This window comes from Bos mutus, chromosome 16, assembly GCF_027580195.1.
Source record: "Bos mutus isolate GX-2022 chromosome 16, NWIPB_WYAK_1.1, whole genome shotgun sequence".
NCBI lineage: Eukaryota > Metazoa > Chordata > Mammalia > Artiodactyla > Bovidae > Bos > Bos mutus.
The window spans coordinates 49,795,445-49,811,322 of record NC_091632.1 but is presented as its reverse complement, the minus strand read 5'-3'; the positions used below and the strand labels follow the sequence as shown (position 1 = coordinate 49,811,322).

The window sequence follows — 15,878 nt, the reverse complement described above, 5'->3', positions numbered from 1 at the left end:
CAATAATCCACTCATCCACATCTTTCTGTTTTTTTTCTATCCCTCTGCAAAGGTTTTTATCAAGGCTTACCTGTGCATGTAGAGAATTAAGCTTGCCTTGGCTCTGAATTTCTGTGAAGTCCTTCTCCAGCTTGAGCTGTGCTGTTTTACACTGTGAGAGGTGTTTGGCACCTTCCTCCTGGAAGCCATGGGCAGAACTAATTTACATGACATTGTACTGTCAGTGACATTATACTGTCTCAGTAGGGGACAGGCAGGTATGACTCAGAGCATGTTTGATTCCCAAAGACATCTTTCCAAGTGGTGATGGCTAATGAGCTCACTTTTGAGTCTGCCAACAAAAGAGACCTGGGAAACACTCAGGTCAGCTGAAATCCACCAGTCCCAGAGAGGGAAGATGTGGCACACAGTCATGGTCTATGGATGCCTGCCAGGCAACCTCATGAACAGGAAACCCTGACTCTCAGAAACTGGCTTCGCTGCTTCAGCCCAGCTAATCACCAGCTAGTCTCACAAGTCAACTCTTTGTGGGAATAACAAGGAAAAACAAGGGTCATAAAATCTATATTCACAAAATTTTAATCTGTGTTATTGCTTGTCTTAGGGCTCTACTTGTATTTACTTATCAAATGTTTGTTGTATAGGGGATACATCAAACAAAAATCACTGCCCTCCTATCCTCTGGAACTCATATGCTATTATAAGACTCAAAATGCATCCAAATTCATACAGAGCTACACCAATTTACCAACCTGTGCCCCTTTGCCCTCGGCCCCTCAGTCTCTTCAAGGGTTAGTTACCTAGGTGCTACCTCATGTTTAACAAATGCCTAGTTCTGTACTTCCCTGGTGGGTCAGTAGTAAAGAACCCATCTGCCAATGCAGGAGACTTGGGTTCTATCTCTGGGTTGGGAAGGTCCCCTAGAGAAGGAACTGGCAACCAACTCCATTATTCTTGCCTGGAGAATCCCAGGGACAGAGGAGCCTCGTGGGCTGTAGCTCTTGGGGTCACATAGAGTTGGACATGACTTAGCAACTGAACAATAGCAACAAGTCCTGTACTTGTTGCCCAGATGTTGATTTCAATATAGTTGAAAAGGTCATAAAAACACTAAAATTCACATTCTGGTTTTTAGTATGGTGACACACTTTCTGAACACGTAAGTAACAATTGTGACTGACTGGTATGTTTTCCAACTCATTCATCATTAGTGAGTAGCTCTTAGAAGGATGAAATTAATGATTACCTAATGATGTTGAAGAGAAAGCGGGAAATGGCATTGCGTGTGTGAATGCTGAGTTGATTCAGTCGTGTCTGACTCTTTGTGACCCCGTGGACGGTAGCCTGCCAGGCTCTTCTGACCATGGGCTCTCCCAGGCAAGAATACTGGAGTGCATTGCCATGCCCTCCTCCAGGGGGAGAGGGCATTAACTCCCTTCTAAACCACACATTATCATAATACCATGCTTCTTAATACAGCTATGCAATTTTCAAAGTGCTTTTACACATGTTTCCAATTATTGATTCCTTAAAGCTTTGATTTTGTTGTTGTTTTAGTCTCTAAGTGGTGTCTGACTCTTTTGCGACCCCAAAGAATGTAGCCCTCCAGGCACCTCTGTCCATGGGATTTCCCAGCAAGAATACTGGAGTGGGTTGCTATTCCTTTCTCCAGGGGATCTTCCTGACTCAGGGATGAAACCCACGTCTCTTGTATTGTCAGGCGGGTTCTTTACCACTAAGCCAGCAGGGAAGCCCCAGAGCTGTGATAGGTCTTCTCAATAAAAACTGAAAACCAGCCTGGAAATCCAGATAAATTTTAAAGCATAAGTTTTGGATGCCCACTATATGTAAAAATATCCTGTTAAGCACTAGAAACCTACAAACAAATAAGTCAGGACCTCTTCCCTTAGGGAAATGCAAACAAAGACTGGATTACTGAGGAGCCAGGAAGGGACCCTGAACCAGTCTTAGCAAACACTGCAAATTTTCTGGGGAAGCTGAGTCCCATGCTTGGTCCTGAAGGGCAAGCAAGAGCAAGGGCACTTCAATGAGTGGAGGAGTTTTAAATATTTGTTTCTCATTGGCCATATGACAGAATGAACATCTGTTCCATTGTCTCTGGGGATGGTGAGAGACGTTGGAAAGAGCAGGTAATTCTGCCTATTAAATTATAACCCACTAGGCAGACTGTTAGATGAAAGAGTCTGGTTTTATAATCTCTCTCTTTCCATAAAGTCAGCATATGCTCACCTTTCAGCTGGAGCAGAGTCCTAGGGCTGAACTGTTTAGCAGCTGGTGACTGTTCTTGTCCCACAAAATTAAAATTACTTAAGAAAAATTATAAACACAATCAATGGTAATTGTTTTTTAACGTTAGGAAAGGCAGAGAAGTATTAAAAAAATAAAGAAATAAACAGTAATGCTACCATTCAGAAAATTCAGAGGATATAATAATTTGCATTTTTTAAAAGATGTTTCTATTCAGCAGTTTTCACTGATATGGATATTCACTCACATGGATAACTGGGCTTCTTCAGGGGGTATTGGGAAGAGGAGAAGAAGGTTACAAATGATACATTTCCAGTGCTTAAGAAGGCACAGTGGAACCTAATAAATAGGTTTTAAAATACACAGGTAAGGACCTCCCTAGGGTCCAGTGGTTAAGAATCTATCTCACAATACAGGGGACGTAGGTTTGATACCTGGTTGGAGAACTAAGATCTCACAGGCCGCAGGGCAACTAACCCGAGTGCATTGGTAATGGATAAACACCCCAGTTAGATCCAGACCCTGTTTTGCAAAAGATTTCACTTACCTTCATGACTCTGGCTCCCAGAATGGTAACCAGGCTCTGGTAGTACTTCTTAACACAGTGGTTTAATTTCACAAAACTAAACAGAAGGTTTAGTTAAAATGGACTGGATCTTTGTAAGATTTTTTTTCCTTTTCTTTGATTTTCTTTGTAAGAGTGGATGCTGTTGGCTCTGTGGCTGTTGCTTGTGTTGGCCACCTGATGTGCATACCTGTTTGGATGCAGGCTGTACTGAGTGACAATTTCCTTCACTAAAAGGGGGAGAAGAACCTGGAAGTATAAGGAGAGAACCAAGTAGGTTGGAAGCTAGACAAGGGACTGGCTAGAAAGAGGGAAAACCCCTGACTACATGATGAATAATAAATAAACATGGAAGAAGGAAATTATTGAGTCCTGCCCCAAGGCCACTGAAGCAGAGCCTAGAACCAAGGACACCTCTAAAGCTAACTGAACCCCTTTACAACCATCACCAAAAGCCTCCTGATCATTACTAACAAGCCTCCTGACTCCAAATTAGGCAAAGATGTCCACTCCAGTAAATCCCCTATAGTGCTCCCACCAATCACCTACTGCTAACCTTCCAGCAGTAATTTTCTTTGTCTTGAGGCTATAAAAATTAGCTACTAATCCATGAAAACTGTCAGCTTTCCCTGGTCTGTCAGGAGGTCAGTCTAGTGCATTCACAGTGGTCACATGATTTCTGCTCTTTGTTCTTAATAAACTTACTTCCTTCTGAAATGCCCAGTGTATGGAAATTCTTTTCCAACCTGCATTCAGACTGCCTCAACCAAAATGTCTAAATTTTTGTTCTTTGCTTTTTTAGTTTGAGTTTGTACATTCATTAATGCTTTTATGAGATTACATTCCTCTGTAGGAACTAAAAAAATGCTGAGTTTCTAGTCTGGGTCGAAGCAGTTGACCCATAAAGATAATACATACGGATGAACACCCAGGATGGAGAGAAAATTCCCCAGGCCATGGCATTGTGCATCTGGGTGCATGGAGCAGAGAGAGGATTTGTTAAATTCCCTCTCTCTAGATTTCTAGGAGGCCTCAGCTGCAATCTGAGTTCCAGATACCATAATTGTAATTATTAATATGCACACATGGCGGAATGCCTTATGGTGCTGACGTGAGCTACCTGTACATCCTTAGGGTATTTGTGACTGTGTACTGTGCCTCCCAGACACTGGTGGCATCAGTGTTTTCTGGGGAAACTTTCCTAAGCCTTTACATCCTTTAGTGCCTTCCATGATGTTGTTCCTCTCCCTTTCTGCTAGGGGCTCCCTATCCTACCCCTAGCCGGAGAATTGATGCTTTTGAACTGTGGTGCTGGAGAAGACTCTTGAGAGTCCCTTGGACTGCAAGGAGATCCAACCAGTCCATTCTGAAGGAGATCAGCCCTGGGATTTCTTTGGAAGGAATGATGCTAAAGCTGAAACTCCAGTACTTTGGACACCTCATGCGAAGAGCTGACTCATTGGAAAAGACCCTGATGCTGGGAGGGATTGGGGGCTGGAGGAGAAGGGGACGACAGAGGATGAGATGGCTGGATGGCATCACTGACTCGATGGACGTGAGTCTGAGTGAACTCCGGGAGTTGGTGATGGACAGGGAGGCCTGGCATGCTGCGATTCATGGGGTCTCGGAGAGTCAGACACGACTGAGCAACTGAACTGATCTGATCTGATCTGATGATGTTGTTTCCATTGCCTGAAATGCCACTCTCCCTTTTCCCACCCTAACCTCTCACCACTCTCTGTTGCAATGCCACCTATTCTTGACTCACCAATCTGGACTGTGATGATTTGCTTGCTTGTTTGACTCCGTTAGTTTATAATCCTCTGGAATGCAGGAACTCTGCCTTGTGAAGTGGCTGATATATAATAAGCCTTTAATAATGTATTGGTTGAGTGACCGAATGTGAATAAATGAATAAATAAGTGAATGATAGCAAAACTGATCTCACCTCTTCTATGAATTTTCCTTTTCTTCATCTATACCAATATCCAATTTACACAAGGAACATTATTTCTAAAGTATGCTAATAATATTCTATTTCTCTTACTACATTTATTGGGTCCCTATTAGTGCAAGACACTATGAGATCGTATTTAATCTTACAAGAATCCCACAGTGTGGGTGCTACTATTGTCTTTATTGTTGTTTAGTCACTAGGCCATGTCCAACTCCTGTGACCCTATGGACTGTAGCCCACCAGGCTCCTCTGCCCATGGGATTTTCTAGCCAAGAATACTGGAGTGGGTTGCCATTTCATTCTCCAGGGGATCTTCCTGGCCCAGGGACTGAACTCACATCTTCTGCTTTGCAGGTGGATTTTAGTGACTTTTATAGAGTTAGGATTCCAAAGAAAAAAAGGTTTTGTTGTGTTGTTTAGTTGCTAAGTAGTGTCCAACTCTTTTGTGACCCCATGGGCTGTACTAGGCTTCTCTATCCATGGGATTTCCCAGGACACTGGAGTGGGTTGCCATTTCCATCTCAAATTATTGTCTTTACTGGTAAGGAAATAGAGTGTTAGGGAAAGTAGGTGACTGAGCCTTGGTCATGCAGCTGATAAGTGATGGAACAAGGATCTGTGCCCTGACTGTTGGAATCCAGGGCCTTCTTGCACTCACTTCACAAGTTCTATAGGTCCTTCAGGGCCAGTCATGGGCTTGGCTTCTTCAGGAAACTTTCTTGCACTTGTGTCTTCATTGTCTGTTTTCTCATCTCTTTCTGTCAGACTGTAGGCCCGGTGAGGCAGGAATCAAATCTCTTTTCTTCCCATTTTTTTGTGACCACCCTCTTGTGAAGTTACTGGAAAAGGGACTCCTGCTCATAACCAGGCAGATGAGGAAAGAGTGGGCTTGGGGATCTGTCTAATAGTACACAGCCACTTGTTGTCAGAGCCAGGGGCAGGAACTACGTTTTCAAATCCCATCCCAGGCTTCTTCCCTGGAAGAAAATGCCTTAGGAATTTGTAAACAATCTGGGACAGATTGTTCAGCATTCACAGGATTTCTGGGGTTGCAAGAAACCACAATATCACCTGGATAAATTCCTCATAGAGTGGGGAGGTGGTTTGTCTAAGGTTGTGTGCAGGTTACTAAAAAGATTGGAGAAATGAGAGCACAGAGAGAGATCACAGTCAGAAGATCAGGGATGAAGCCTCAATCTGGCACTTGATTTCTTCTGATTGAGGTTGACCAAAAAAAAAAAAAGTATAAATTCAGATTTGGACCAAGCTGATGATGACTTTCCTGTTATTGTCCTCGGCCTATATGCAAAAATAGCTTTTCTCTTAGTTCTTCTCTCTATTTATTCTACTTGGCACAGACATACATTGGATTGCTGTATTACTTTTTTTCCGTGACTCGTGCTGTCTGTCAGTCTCCTGGACTGCTGCTCCCAGTTGTACCTCTCCAACCCGAGCCTCCGGCGTCCTGGTTCCCTACTCCCCCACCTCCTCCCCAGCCTTTGGTTTCCTTCATGGCTGCTAAGTCAGCCAGTCTGCGTTGCTTGTCTCTCTTCCAGCTGTGCTCCACACACCCGGCTAAGTCCATTTCCTGGCTGCCATCCTGACCCAAAGCTGCAATTGCTAAAATATTAATGGTGCCGTTTGTGAGAAAAAAACACAGGGAAGCTTGGTATAAATGAAAATTGCCAGAGACGTGGAAACAGGGAAATGGAAGAAATAAAGCAGAAACATAATGTGAAAAAGGACCTCAGCGTTAAGTCAAAGGTGGACATCCTTAGCTCTGCCTTTCTCTTCCTAATACTGAGGTCTCACTGGGAAATGCCAGCTTCACTGGCTGAGATTCACTGTCTTGGCCACCTGGATGGGTTGCCTAACAAGGTAGGTGATCCCTGTGGATTTGCCTGCCTGCCTGGGTCTCCTGAGAGAGAAGAGAAGGGAAGCACAGCACAGATTTGAAAAGAAAAGGCAAACTGTGTGGATAAAGAAAGTACAGGCTCCCTGTGGTCAAAAATCATGTGACACATTGGCATGAGGAGGTCTGTAGGATGCTGAGGACAAATCAGCTAGATTCAAAGGCAAAGAAATGTGATTCCACCCTTTATCCAATCCTTAATGAAAGCACTTAGCACTTTATGCTTTATTTATTGGATTTCTCATACTCTGTCATTATCATTATTGGATTCCTGGTGCCCTGCATGGTGCTTGGCACAAATCACAATGAGAAGCTATATTTTCTGAATAATCAGAAAGGGGAAGAGTAGAGAGCAAAGTCGGAGAAGGCGATGGCACCCCACTCCAGTACTCTTGCCTGGAAAATCCCATGGATGGAGGAGCCTGGTGGGCTGCAGTCCATGGGGTCGCTAAGAGTCGGACACGACTGAGCGACTTCACTTTCACTTTTCACTTTCATGCATTGGAGAAGGAAATGGCAACCCACTCCAGTGTTCTTGCCTGGAGAACCCCAGGGACGGGGGAGCCTGGTGGGCTGCCATCTATGGGGTCGGACACAACTGAAGTGACTTAGCAGCAGCAGCAGCAGAGAGCAAAATGGAGAAGGAAATGGCAACTCACCCCAGTATTCTTGCCTGGAGAATCCCATGGACAGAGGAGCATGGAGGGCTACAATCCGTAGGATCGCAAAGAGTCAGACATGATTGAAGTGGCTTCGCACAGAGAGAGAAAAATGACCCTTAATATTTGCAACATAGTGAATGTTAATATTTTTATTCTTTTTATGATGAAGAGAGTACAAAGGGCTGGGGATGGGGACATCACAGGAGGAGGAACGATAGTGCCATCTCTGCAAAAGACACCCCTAAACTACACATTGAAAAGAAGTAGATCCCCCAGGGCAGCCTTTTCCATCCAGAAAATGGAAACCAGTCAACATGAGTTTGCCAGTAGCTCGCACAACTACAGGGCCTTTGCCAGTTTTTCCAAGTGCTGGCAAGTCAAACTCCTTTTTCAGTTTTCCTCCAGGTTCCTAACTTGAGTCCCATTCTCTGACCTCTCTCATCCTCCTTGTTTTTGTCTTACTTGAGACTGATTCTCACAGGTTTCTCTGGCTCCTGTGCTCATTTTCATTACTGGGCATGTAACAATCTTCTTCCAGTTTAGGAAATTCTTCCAATCCTCAGTCTTTCAGGCCCACACAATTTCACCTCCCCATTTCACCTCCCAGTCTCCTCCCTCCTGGAGCACAGAGCTCTGCACTTGAACTTCTAGGCAAGCTTGGCTTATGCGGAGTGGGAGAGTGGAAGCAGGTCGCCCTAAGGCAGAAGGTCTGTTCTCTGTGAAGATCCTAGGTTTCCTTCAAACAGACAGAGCTCCAGAGAGCATTCCTGGTCCCCTTCTTCAATTTCTGCCCCTTCATTCCACTACTAAACCTCCTCACAGGTACTGCTCAGCACTAGGCAACTCACTGGGTAGTAAAAGCAACAGCAAGGCTGAGACAGGTGCTCAAGCAACTAGGCTTGTTTTCAGGCTGTGCCTGTGCACACAGAATATATGGTGTGCAACACAGCCATCGTCACTCATACAAAAGGGTTTCTATGGAACATGTTGAAAGTGAGAAATTAGGGATTTTATTATAAGCGTGATACTAGTCAGAAGGCCCAGAAAACTGGCATTCCAGCTACCAACCAGCTTGAGCAGAAGAAAAGAGAGCAACAGAAACCACTTAGGAGTCCCTGCTGATGTTAACATCTGTGGAGTCCTCAGGCCTCCTGGACCTCTTCCCTTCACTCAGATTGGTAGGTTGCAGATCTAAACATTTGCAAATTCACAGTCATAGTCAGTCATCCGGCACATTATGAATTTCCACTGGCGATCCCTGTAGGGAGAGAGTCAGAGAGCTAATGTCAGTGAGAAAAGACACCTTGGGAAGAATAAAGCAATGAGCAATCTTTGGAGAATTTAGGAACTTAAGGGACAGCTAATCTCACTTTCCTCTCAGGAAACATCTCTAAGAAGTCTCTAGAAAACCTATTGGTAATTGTCTATGAGGTCAGGACTCCTGGACCCCTCCTCCCAGTTCAAGGTGCATCTTGGACGGGACTAACTAGGTTGCCAGTGTGTTTAGGTCCTGTTTATCACCAGTGATCAGCTGATCACTGGTCCATCTCAAAAGCACCTTCTTGGACATACAGGTTAACAGCTTGGGATAAAAGCATTTATTTAACATTTTCTTCATTTCATTGTTGAGAATCATTTCTTACATTGGCTATCCATCGCTCATTCTTTCTTTTTCTGAGAACGTACAATATGCTGGGCTCTGTGCTGTACCCTCTTCAGAAAACACTATCACAGGGAAATGGACAGAGAGAAAACAACTCTAAAAGCCTTAACATGAAAAGGAAAGTCCCTGTTATTTTTGCATGACAGAAACTGAATTGCATATTTGTTTAGATGGTCAGGCATAGGTATGAGAAAACATAGAATTGTTTAGTTTTGAAAAATATAGTGTGGATGCCTTTCAAGGAACATTCTTTGCTAAGGACTAGCCCAAGTCCTTTGTTCACCTATTTAACAAAAATATATTGAAAGCCTACTCTGCATAGCACTCTTCTGGTCTGATACTATTTAACAATGATAGCAGCGATGGTAATGACAACTGTAACCATTATTCGCTGAGTCCTCCAATATGTCCAGCATTGTACTAGATGCTTTACATATTTTTTCATTTAATCCTCACAATATGTCATTGTTTAGGTGGAGAAGTGGACTCAGAGAAACATGAACTTTATTAACATAATTAGATGACAATTGCAAGTTCCAAGTTTGTTGGACTCAAATCTTGCTCTTTATCTGATACCACAATGACTCCGTAACTTGACACCCATACCCCCATTGAGAACACGGCTGTCATATCTTTTGCAAAGTCTTGATGAAGGGCAAAAAAAGTCATTCCGTATATAGCCACTCAAATGCTTCTCAAGCACAGTGGGGTCATTTAACCTTAGAATATTCTTCTTCCTCTTCAGTCTGAAAGGCTTCTTCCCAGATTTTTCTTAGACACCAACACTGATAAGATCGTTATCAAGCTGCAAATCTGGAAGGTGGGACTGACCACTCTCAAGTTCTGGGAGGTAACTCTTGCCAACAGCTATGGAACAGGCTGCTCACACAGTAAGGCAGGCTTTGTAATTTGAGTCTGCTGCTCGAGGTTGTTTAGAGTAATGGGCATAGGCTGCCCAAGTATAAAAAGTTATCAAGAGCCTGGGTAACCAGTTATTTATTAGTATTTATTCCTGCAGTTGTTAACAGAGAACATGGCTTGTTTCAGATGGAGGTTAGGAAATCGGTGGCATGTGAGTTTATGAAATAAATTTCATTACTGTAGACAAGTCTGATTTATCTCTATGCCAACAGACATAGCTAAATAAGACCTTGAGCCAGGCATTGACGCTGCTCTTTCAAAAGGCTTTAATTGATGCTAAGCAAAATTTAGACTTGGTTGTAAAAGAACCAAGTTATAAGAATCAGGCTTAGTCTCTGATTTCCCTCCTGGATGGTTCTCAAGAAGGGGCAGTTTTGCTTCTCAGAGTTTTTTTATTGTTGTTGTTGTCACAACTCTGGGGGAGGGGAGGTCACTATTGTCATCTAGTGTGGTGGGGTCCGGCTGCTGCTGAACATCTGGAATGCATGGGAAAGGCTCCTGCAACAAAGAGCTATCTGTGCCCCAGCTGGGCAACTCCATTCCAGGAGAAAACCACTATGATCTGCCTGTGGAGGAAAAGCTCTTGCCCAATGAGTCCTACACTGAAAATATTTCTTGAAGGTGATGACCTCAGCATCTTTCAGCAGAGCGGGAGAAATCCAAGTTGTGGATCTTCACACCACTGATTGTTAGTGACCGTGGCAAAATTGCATGGGTATATTAATTGTAAACAAATGCATGATATAATAGCTCAGTTTTCCAAGATTTTAGGTTAAACTACATAACTGAAAATGTCCAAGTCAATAGCCACTGGACATTTTAGCTGTCAAAATATATTTATTTTGAGGAAATTTTGGATGGTGTACTCTCTTTACTGTATTCCTTCCTGTCTCCTTAAACAGAAAATGCCGAACTAATTTTCTCATTGAGTTGGAAACGTCATTAGGAACATTGAGCACCCTTCTATACTGTTGTCCAGAGTTGCCCTTCAGGGCTTTGAGTTCTTACGTTTTTCCTTTTCTTTTTCTTAAATATAGTTTTATGTGTGTCACATCATTCAGCTGTTTTATTTTAACTGGTGAGAAGTAATATCTTCCCTATTCATTAAAAATTTTTTTAATTGAAGGATAATTGCTTTACATAATTTTGTTGTTTTCTGTCAAATATCAACATGAATCAGCCATAGGAATACATATGTCCCCTCCCTCTTGAACCTCCCTCCCATCTCCCTCCCCATCCCACCCCTCTAGATTGTTACAGAGCCCCTATTTGAGTTTCCTGAGTCATACAGCAAATTCCCATTGGCTATCTATTTTACATATGGTAATGTATGTCTCCATGGTACTCACTCCACACATCTCACCCTCTCCCTCCATAAATCTATTCTCTATGTCTGTTTCTCCATTGCTACCCTGCAAATAAATTCATCAGTACCATTTTTTCTAGATTGCATATACATGCATTAGTATACGATATTTATCTTTCTTACTTCACTCTCTGTAATAGGCTCTAGGTTCATCCACCTCATTAGAACTGATTCAAATGTGTTCCTTTTTTACAGCTGAATAATATTCCTTTGTGTATATGTACCACAGCTTCTTTATCCATCCATCTGTCAATGGACATCTAGGTTGCTTCCATGTTCTAGTTATTGTAAATAATGCTGCTAAGAACAGTGGGATACATGTGATTTTTTCATTTTTGGTTTCCTCAGGGCATATGCCTAGGAGTGGGATTGCTGGATCATATGATGATTTTATTCCTAGCTTTTTAAAGAATCTCCAGACCATCTTCCATAGTGGCTGTATCAATTTACATTCCCACCAACAGTGTAAGAGGGTTCCCTTTTCTCCACACCCTCTCCAGAATTTATTGCTTGTAGATTTTTTGATGATGGCCATTCTGCCTGGTGTGAGTTTATAGCTCACTGTAGTTTATTTTTTAATTTGCCTGCTAAACCATTCCAGGCTGCAAAAAGATGGACAGTTTTCTCTCATGTCTCATGTTCCTTCTTGCCACTAAACTAGACACTAAAAAAGATATAGCGAGCTCCTCAGGCCTTGAGGAAACATTGACTAATATCAGTATTAGTTCATTCCAATCAAGTCAACCAGAACCATGCTTTCAAAATGTGGGTTGAGAAAATAATAACTAAGCTAGATAAAAAGGTATGTAAAATGCAAACAATTAATGTGTGAGAATTGAGGGGGTTTTCTATGAATAAATGTAAGGGTTTTTGTTCATTGAGCCTGAAACCTGTATTGCATCTTTTCAGATTTCGTTCATGTTTGTTTTTTCTGTTTAATTTTTTTTTAATTAAAGGTCATATTAAATAAGTTAACTCCAATTAGGTATGATATCATTGCCCTTAAAAACATAAATATACACCAAAATGTCCCAACCAAATTTGTCATTCTATTATTTAATGAATTAATGAGTCAGGTTTTGTTCATTTGCTAAACAGTTATTGGTAACTTTTCAGGAATTCATTTGCTGTGTAAAGTGATGATCACCTAACTATAAGTAGGTCAAATCAACCTTCTAACACCTGAATTTATTCATATCTCTTTCTTTATTAGCAGGGAGAAGAATTTTTATTTTCCTCTTATTGTTTTGCTTTGATGTATTTGTGATAAAATTGGAAACTGTTTATGAGAGAAAGGGGTTTTAAAAAATTAGTACTGTTTTTCTCTGAAGTTCTCCATTTTTTAAAAAATTTTATTTTATTTTTAAACTTTACAATATTGTATTAGTTTTGCCAAATATCGAAATGAATCCGCCACAGGTATAACTGTGTTCCCCATCCTGAACCCTCCTCCCTCCTCCCTCCCCATACCCTCCCTCTGGGTCATCCCAGTGCACCAGCCCCAAGCATCCAGTATCGTGCATCGAACCTGGACTGGCGACTTGTTTCATACATGATATTATACATGTTTCAATGTCATTCTCCCAAATCTCTCCACCCTCTCCCTCTCCCACAGAGTCCATAAGACTGATCTATACATCAGTGTCTCTTTTGCTGTCTCATACACAGGGTTATTGTTACCATCTTTCTAAATTCCATATATATGCGTTAGTATACTGTATTGGTGTTTTTCTTTCTGGCTTACTTCACTCTGTATAATAGGTTCCAGTTTCATCCATCTCATTAGAACTGATTCAAATGCATTCTTTTTAATGGCTGAGTAATACTCCATTGTGTATATGTACCACAGCTTTCTTATCCATTCATCTGCTGATGGGCATCTAGGTTGCTTCCATGTCCTGGCTATTATAAACAGTGCTGCGATGAACATTGGGGTACACGTGTCTCTTTCCCTTCTGGTTTCCTCAGTGTGTATGCCCAGCAATGGGATTGCTGGATCATTGTTTCTAAATATAGTTGGTGAGTTTTGTGTGTTTCTCATCTCCAGTCCCCTCTCTTCTCTTTTCTCTCCCTTCCCACAACCCAAAGTGAGGATCATATAGAGAAGTGGTACTGGAGAGGGTTCATTTTGACACTGGGCACTCTTTTAATCATTTTTGTCCTCTCTAACATGTTTGGCAGGAAAAAAAGTGCTTTTTAAGACTGAGTAAAGGGAAGAGCATAAACCATCATGGAATACCAACTTGGCATCTCCTGCTCTGAGCAATCTGGAACCCATCCTCATCTCCAAGGGTGAGCTGCTCCACGAAGTAGGTTCAATTCCCATTGTTTTCCATTGTCATGTCAATCTTTTAGTTAACCTAGACCAAGTAGGAAACTAAAATAGGGAAAACCCCAGATCAAAAATCCTGCAGATATGACCCTTGCAGAGAGCTGGTTCTGACCACTCCAACCTTGCCCATGGGGAAGGCTCACCTTTCCACTGCAGAGAAAGTGGTTGTTGCCCCTCGCATATAATAATCATAATTGTAGGAAATCATGTCCATCTCCTCACCATAGTGGCCTGGATATTCTGTTGTCAGCCTATGTGGGAAGAACAAAAGGTTAGAGGGAAAAGATAAAACTATACTGCTGGGAGCAAACAGAAAACATGTTATAAAGGAGAGATACAGTTTCAACATTATGGGAGACCCAAATCAGAGCTGGATGACCTCTGCTAAACCATTCCAGGCTGCAAAAAGATGGACAGTTTTCTCTCACGTCTCATGTTCCTCCTTGCCACTAAACTAGACACTAAAAAAGATACAGCGAGCTCCTCAGGCCTTGAGGAAACATTGACTAATATCAGTATTAGTTCATTCCAATCCAGTTAACCAGAACCATGCTTTCAAAATACAGGTTGTAACTTACTAGTAGATCATGAAATCAGTTTAATTGGTTAGGACCAGCTGAGCTTTAAAAAAGAAGAAGAGATTGAATAGAAAATATCAGAGACTGCATTGTACATACTAAAGTTATTGTGTATGTAGATAAAAACTTTGTTTCAAATATATATGTGTGCATGTATTTATATGTTGTTTGTATGGTCTGATAATTTAATATGCACTTTTTTTAACTGTATTTGAAAAATATTAAAATAAAATATAGGCTGTATAAAAATAGTTTTTACCTAGTCTGCCATTGTTTATTTGGCACCTAAAACAGTTCCTGGTACATAGTAAGTATTTTTTGAATAAATAAATAGCCTTGAGAGAGTCATTTAATCTGTTTCCTGGTCTATAGAAGAATGAAAGTTACCTTACAGGTTTGTCATTTGGATTAACACAAATAAGTATGATACGTGGTAGGAGCTGAATTGTTAGGAGAAATTTTGTGTCTTCTTCCTCCTTCACATTTCCTTCTTTCTCCTCCAAGATTAAGCCAAGGCCTGGCCTCTCCCTGGGTAGGCTCGTTGTGGTCCACTAGAATAAATCTAGAATTTCCTGGCTCTTATAATGCTTCACCACTGGGGATCTTCAGGATCAAAATAGTCCTTTTGGTGTGATATGTGTTCCCCAAAGTCTTTATCTGCACCCCCAGACTGCTTGGGAAACAAATAGTGTCAGTAATTTAATCTGATTTGGGGTCACAGGTCATTGTATGTTGATGATATAAAGATCTCCCTACATGTAGACTTAATACTGCAAGGATTGTCATGAGATCTTAAAAGCCTGATTCATAAACTGGAAGGTCTCTTAGAAGATTCTCAAGCTTTGATGCAACAAGTTAACACAAGATAACCTGAGTTATTGAAGTTGAAGTTTTTCAGTCGTCTCCAACTATTTGAGACCCCATGGACTATAGCCTACCAGGTTTCTCTGTTCATGGGATTTTCCAGGCAAGGATACCAGAGTGGGTTGCCATTTCCTTCTCCAGAGGATCTTCCCAACCCAGGGATCGAACCCAGGTCTCCTGCATTGCAGGCAGACGCTTTACCCTCTGAGCCATCAGGGAAGCCCAAACTGGAACTTAAAACTTCACTCTCTTTGTTCATAACCGTTTCTTTTACCACATTATGCACTTGTTCTTGTTCTCTGATTCTTCTCTTCTCAAGACATAATTATGCTCTATCAGAACACCAAGCCCTATCTAGAGTGGGTTCCGTGTGTTTCTGCTTAATATTTATGGAAGGAAACAGGCTAAAGCAGAACCCTATTTTGTGCTTCCAAGGAGACTCAGAACAAGGACTTTCTCTTCCTAATGAAAACATTAAATGACTCATAAATGGCCCTAATAGGTTTTCATTTGGATTCTGTTGGTTTGTGATCCCTGAGGATTCTAACAAGTGCTAGATTCAAGTTTACCCAGAGGAGGGATTTGTTGATAATGAAAATTAGGATTAAAAGAGATGGAGTAGAATGCATTTTTTCTTACATCAGGGAGCACAAAATATTTTCCAGAATTTTTAGAGCACTCTTTAGATACAATATATAAAAGTTGATTGCCAAACATTTTAAGATGTGCTAAGGCAGAAATCCACCTAAGGTAATAGTGTACAGTAGTCACTCAGTCGTGTCTGACTCTT

At 41.6% G+C, this 15,878-nt stretch overlaps 1 protein-coding gene across 1 annotated transcript in view; it reads right to left on the bottom strand.

Annotated features, from left to right (window-relative positions):
* Window positions 1-7,498: 7,498 nt before the first annotated feature.
* DPT (dermatopontin) overlaps window positions 7,499-15,878 on the bottom strand; it is a 36,672-nt gene continuing 28,292 nt past the window's right edge. The window contains exons 3-4 of the mRNA XM_070385324.1: window positions 13,790-13,897; window positions 7,499-8,622 (exon numbers count right to left, since the gene is read on the bottom strand). Of these exons, the coding sequence (XP_070241425.1) occupies window positions 8,556-8,622; window positions 13,790-13,897 (175 nt within the window). The 3' untranslated portion in view covers window positions 7,499-8,555. The remainder of the gene's footprint in view (window positions 8,623-13,789; window positions 13,898-15,878) is intronic.